General features: G+C 39.9%; 1 protein-coding gene across 2 annotated transcripts in view; it reads left to right on the forward strand.

Annotated features, from left to right (window-relative positions):
* Nucleotides 1-3,549, forward strand: part of LOC130908681 (rho GTPase-activating protein 12-like) — a 73,178-nt gene extending 69,629 nt beyond the window's left edge. The window contains exon 18 of one of the 2 annotated variants that reach the window (XM_057824374.1): nt 1,703-3,549. In XM_057824374.1, coding sequence (XP_057680357.1) covers nt 1,703-1,877 — 175 coding nt within the window. In that variant the 3' untranslated portion in view covers nt 1,878-3,549. The remainder of the gene's footprint in view (nt 1-1,702) is intronic. The other variant, XM_057824375.1, reaches the window with a different exon arrangement.
* Nucleotides 3,550-6,000: the final 2,451 nt, after the last annotated feature.

A 6,000-nucleotide genomic window follows, 5' to 3' on the forward strand; every position in this document is an offset into this window, starting at 1 on the left:
CTCCCGGCCGTTTTACTGGATTTTGACTGATTTTGCAAGGCCCACAAAAAATTCTGTTATATTGCTATATAAACATGGAACCCACCAAAAGAAAGAATAGAGTGTCTTCTTTCAGCAGGAAAAATAGTTGGTTCATATCTTTTTCCATTCTTTAGAAATCAGCATTAGAAAATAGCTTAGTTTTAGTAATTTTCCAATTTCTGTTGAAAAACAGAGAAATTGAGCTCCCTGTAAAACCATACGTTTCAAACATAACTTTGACTTTAACACAGCTATTTTTCGCTTTTGTGACATCCCAAACATCTGAATAATGTTTTCGTTCTACAAAATAACATAAACAACAAGACAAATAGAGCTTTTGATCGTTTAGTAACAATTGATTTACACATAACAAAACTATTGAACTGTTGAACTATTTGCGCACATAACAACGGGGAAGGCTCTCGGCTGCTCCCGGTTGAATGAGGTAGCTCCCAGTAATCTGATGAGTCCGGATCAAGATCGGTCTCACTTTTTTCATCATTTTCATTGTTGGTTTCAACCTCGGGCTCAGGAGTAACACAACGTGAGCTCCGCAGAACGCGTGTGGAACCTGACGCTGTTGTGGCCGTCACAGTCTGTCTCATCAAGATAGATTTTTTTTAATCCTTCTTTGACGATGGTTTCGTTTTCTTTTCAAAACAATCCTTCAGTGTCGTTTGCCTTTTTTTCCCGATCGTTCACCACATTTTTCTCAAATTCTCATGCGTTTTCACAAGATCCCTCCAACTTGTTTCCTGACTGTTTTTCTTCACTTTCTTTCTTGGCCCGAGATGAGTTCTTAAAAAATGCGCTACTTCCCTCCAGTGGCCAGTTTTATTGCTTTAAAATGAGTTTTGAGCATTGTGCATTGCAGTTTAGGTGCAACAGAACCTACAGATGCCTCTTTAAAAAAAAAAAAAAAAGTAAAAAACGTATTCATACGTTTTTGGGAGCAAATGAGTTAAATGTATGTGATTTCCTTAAAAACAAAAAAGAAATTTCATCATCATTCCTATTTTATGTCAGTAGCAATTCAATTAAATTTGCATCATTAGGTGTTTGACTGAAGCATATCTCATCCTGACTGGGAGTAAAAAAGGATAATATCGATGAAATTAAATCTTAACGAGTTAGTTTAAAGTGCATTTCAAGTTAACAACAGCTTATGTGGTTGTTTTACCTACAATGAGAAAAAGGTTGCTCATAAACTGCTTTTTTTCCCCCCAGCGCTCCCCACCAGCACCGGCATCATATGTTCTCAGTGACATTTGCCTAGCTTTTCCCATTTGCATTTATATGGCACTGCATTTGCTGTAATTTAGTACCTATGAAGTGACGAAATTTACAGCGTGACATTCAGTGTATGGAGGACTATGTTCTATCAAGCGGGCGGATTTGATCTTATTTTCGCTCCTCCATAAATATGTTATTGTTTTGTGCATCTGCACGAAAGGATGTAGCTTCTATTTAAAACCACTATTATTGCACTCCTTTAGCCCGGAGCGTCAGCCGTGTTCCGAGGCTTGTCTTCGTGCTCAATCTTGAGCTTCAGAGATGTGTTTGGAGACCGTAGGAGTGCTCGTAATCTTGTTTTCGTAGATGAAACCCCGGAGCTGAATCCGTAGGTGAATTAAACTCTCACCTAAAGTCATTTATAATGTGACTTCTCCTTCCCGCGCAGGGTGATCGACCACGGTGAAGCCAACCGCATGACCACCCAGAGCGTGGCCATCGTTTTTGGACCTACACTGCTGCGGCCTGAGACGGAGACTGGCAATATCGCCGTGCACATGGTCTACCAGAACCAGATAGTAGAGCTCATTCTACTTGAGTATGAAAGCATCTTTGGCAGGTAGACAAAAGGGCTCCAGACTTCTTGGCTCTTGTTGTGTTATTTTTGACTGAATTCAGTGTTGCTGTGGACCTGGCAGCTGGGAAACCCAACTACTCATTTGACAGGACCGTTTACACAAGCATGACAAGGCATTGCACTTAACAGTTATGAGGGTGAATTGTATTTCAAGGGCAAGAAGGCCATCACCTTTCCAGATGCCGTTCCTTTGCAGATGGACGTTTCAGATGACCTCTTGTGATTTGGTGAATTTGAGTATTCAGGGTTTTGTTTTGTTTTTTGGTGCCGCAGTCACTGAATCCTGTAAAACCTCCTCGTGTTTAAGGGAGTGTTAATGGATGCTGCTCCGGTGGCGTTAAAGGCAGACGCGAACTTTGTAATGTTGCCTGTTTTGTGTCGTGGCGCTTCGTCTGTGACGCCAGTAATGCCATAATCAGTGTTGTGTTAATGGACTCTTGTTTTTTTTTTTGTTGTTGTTTCTGTTTTTTTTGCACTTGGATGACTTGGAGCAGTGTTTCACATCGTGCCCCCATCACCCTCACCCTTTCAGTGTTTACCTGACGGAGGAATATAAAACGGTGCTTGTCGGTGGGAGCGCATTAAAACCTGCACAGAAGCATCTTTCGTCTTGCCACTTTGTACAGAAACGTGTCGTGTCGTAGTGTCAACGTGCGTGGGTGAAGTCTGCCTCGTTTGTGCTCCTTTATCAACGCAAATACGTGTTCGTTTGGTTCGTCCTGTGGCAGGATGCGTCTTCAAGGTGCGCTAAGCTAACGAAGTATTCCGACAAGGGGGGGGGGCAGTACTAAGAGTGTTTGAAGGCCTGATGTATGGCAATGGGTGAGAGCCTTTTAATTTCAGAGCTCATTCTCTGACAAGCTAGTCGTTACAAAGTGTTCAAGTGACTGAAGTTTGTGTGTATAGTTGATTTTCCAGTTTGTACATTTGAATTAAAAGATAACAAAATGGCGATTGTGAGAAAGAAGAAAAAAAAAAAGTCCTCCTTCTGTTCCTGCAGTGTTTACGTGTGATCAGCTGCACATTTGAATGTAATTTTTTCAAGCTAACTGCTGTTTGTGAAATTGCGCTGTCTAATAAAAAAAGAAAAACAAGATGTGGAGGCTCCTGTGCATTTCCTGTCTCGGTGATAAAAGCTTATCTCGGATGGAGATCATAAACATAAAAGATGCAAAGGTGAGTCTGTCGTTCGACTTCAATCAACTCTAAAGCTTTAGCTCCCCCTCTGCTTTAATTACATAATTGAATTAATCTACTCAGCGCTAATATCCTGGTTATTGAGCGACGTGATTAAGATTTCTTGTCGCCATCAATTATTTTCCTACCTGTTAATTATGAAAAGCACTTTAGTATATTTCTTTATATTTCTGAAACGTATAGCAACCCCTGCCACTCTGCTTTCATTAATCACTGTGCTTCCATTTTTTGTCATTACTCCACAGGTCATACGTGGCTGCCGACCTGAAGGCTGCGGATTAATTGATGTCTAATTAGGTAATTGCCTGTGTGCCAGCTTTGATTAAGAAGTGCGCGGCTGTGGAGTGCTGAGCAAAGCTGCTTGCTGTAAGGCCCTTACTGAAAAGCTTCATTTAGCTTTTCATTTGTATTGGCTTTGTGGAGTGTATTGATGACTGGCTGCCTAGTATATATCGTTGTATATATCGAGTATATATCGTATTTTTCGGACTATAAGTCACACTTTTTTGGTCATATTTTGGCTTGGAGATTTTAGAATTGTGAATAACTTAATATCGTATTCAGGTCCTATTAAAAAAATTAGCATATTGTGATAAAGTTCATTATTTTCTGTAATGTACTGATAAACATTAGACTTTCATATATTTTAGATTCGTTACACACAACTGAAGTAGTTCAAGCCTTTTATTGTTTTAATATTGATGATTTTGGCAAAAAAGTCAAGAAAAAACAAAAATCCCTATCTAAAAAAATTAGCATATTTCATCCGACCAATACAAAAAAGTGTTTTTAATACAAAAAAAAGTCAACCTTCAATTAATTATATCAGCTATGCACTCAATACTTGGTCGGGAATCCTTTTGCAGAAATGACTGCTTCAGTGCTGCGTGGCATGGAGGCAATCAGCCTGTGGCTCTGATGAGGTGTTATAGAGGCCCAGGATGCTTCGATAGTGGCCTTAAGCTCATCCACAGTGTTGGGTCTGGTGTCTCTCAACTTCCTCTTGACAAAATCCCACAGATTCTCTATGGGGTTTAGGTTAGGAGAGTTGGCAGGCCAATTGAGCACAATAATGCCATGGTCAGTAAACCATTTAAAAGTGGTTTTGGCACTGTGAGCAGGTGCCAGGTTGTGCTGAAAAATGAAATCTTCATATCTATTAAACTTTTCAGCAGATGGAAGCATGAAGTGCTCCAAAACCTCCTGATCGCTACCTGCATTGACCCTGCCCTTGATAAAACACAGTAGACAAACACCAGCAGCTGACATGGCACCCCAGACAGTCACCGACTATGGGTACTTGACACTGGACTTCAGGCATTTTGGCATTTCCTTCTCCCCAGTCTTCCTCCAAACTCTGGCACCTTGATTTCCGAATGACATGCAAAATTTGCTTTCATCTGAAAAAAGTACGTTGGACCACTGAGCAAGTCCAGTGCTGCTTCTCTGTAGCCCAGGTCAGCTTCTGCCGCTGTTTCAGGTTCAAAAGTGGCTTGACCTGGGGAATGCGGCACCTTTCGCCCATTCCCAGCACACGCCTGTGTACGGTGGCTTTGGATGTTTCTACTTCAGACTCGGTCCACTGTTTTTGCAGGTTCCCCAAGGTGTGGAATCGGCCCATCTCCACAATCTTTTTCAGGGTGTGATCACCTGTTCTGGTTGTGCAGCAATTCCTGCCACACTTTTTCCTTTCCACAGACTTCCCACTGAGGTGCCTTGATACAGCTCTCTGGGAACAGCCTATTCGCTCAGAAATGTCTTTCTGTGTCTTAGCCTCTTGCTTGAGGGCGTCAATGATGCCCTTCAGGACAGCAGTCAAGTCGGCAGTCTTGCCCATAATTGTGGTTTTGAGTAGGGAACCAGGCTGGGAGTTTTTAAAAGCCTCAGGAATCTTTCGCAGGTGTTTTGAGTTAATTCGTTGATTCAGATGATTAGGTTAGTAGCTTCTTTAGAGTACCTTTTCATGATATGCTAATTTTTTGAGATAGGGATTTTTGGTTTTGCTTGACTTTTTTATTTGCCAAAATCATATTAAAACAATAAAAAGCTTGAACTACTTCAGTTGTGTGTAATGAATCTAAAATACATGAAAGTCTAATGTTTATCAGTACATTACAGAAAATATTGAACTTTTTAGAAGGGCCTGTATTAACAGACGCCTGTTTAGTCTGTTGTTCTCCATTCTATTGTCATTACTATAGTGCAGTGCTTCTCAATTATTTTCTGTTACGCCCCTCAACCAAAGACGTAAACATTTCACGCCCCCCCCAACTCTCTCGCCACTGTAAATAGTATAATTTATCAATAAAATTATTTTTATTCTAACTACACCTCTGCATAGCATTGTCCTTTTTTAATATGAAAAAAAGTACTATATATCAACTTGCAATAAAGTATAACGTTATTATAAATTATTGTTGGAATGGAAAGATAAGACACAAGACGGATATATACATTGTACATAAGTACTGTATTTGTTTATTATAACAATAAATCAACAAGATGGCATTAACATTATTAACATTCTGTTAAAGCGATCCATGGATAGAAAGACTTGTAGTTCTTAAAAGATAGATGTTAGTACAAGTTATAGAAATTTTGTATTAAAACCCCTCTTAATGTTTTCGTTTTAATAAAGTTTGTAAAATTTTCAATCAAAAAATAAACTCGTAGCTCGCCATTGTTGATGTCAATAATTAAACAAGGCTCATGGTGCTTAAACCCATAAAATCAGTTGCACCCAAGCACCAACAGAGGGCGACAAAACACCAAAAAAACACAAGTAACAAGTGGAAATGACACTGCTGTCATTTTAATCTGTTTGAGCGGGGCATGTGCGTTAAATGCGTCAAATATTTTAACGTGATTAATTACACAAATTAATTACCGCCCGTTAACGCAATAATTTTGAC

Source organism: Corythoichthys intestinalis, chromosome 20 (genome assembly GCF_030265065.1).
Source record: "Corythoichthys intestinalis isolate RoL2023-P3 chromosome 20, ASM3026506v1, whole genome shotgun sequence".
Taxonomy (NCBI): Eukaryota; Metazoa; Chordata; class Actinopteri; order Syngnathiformes; family Syngnathidae; genus Corythoichthys; species Corythoichthys intestinalis.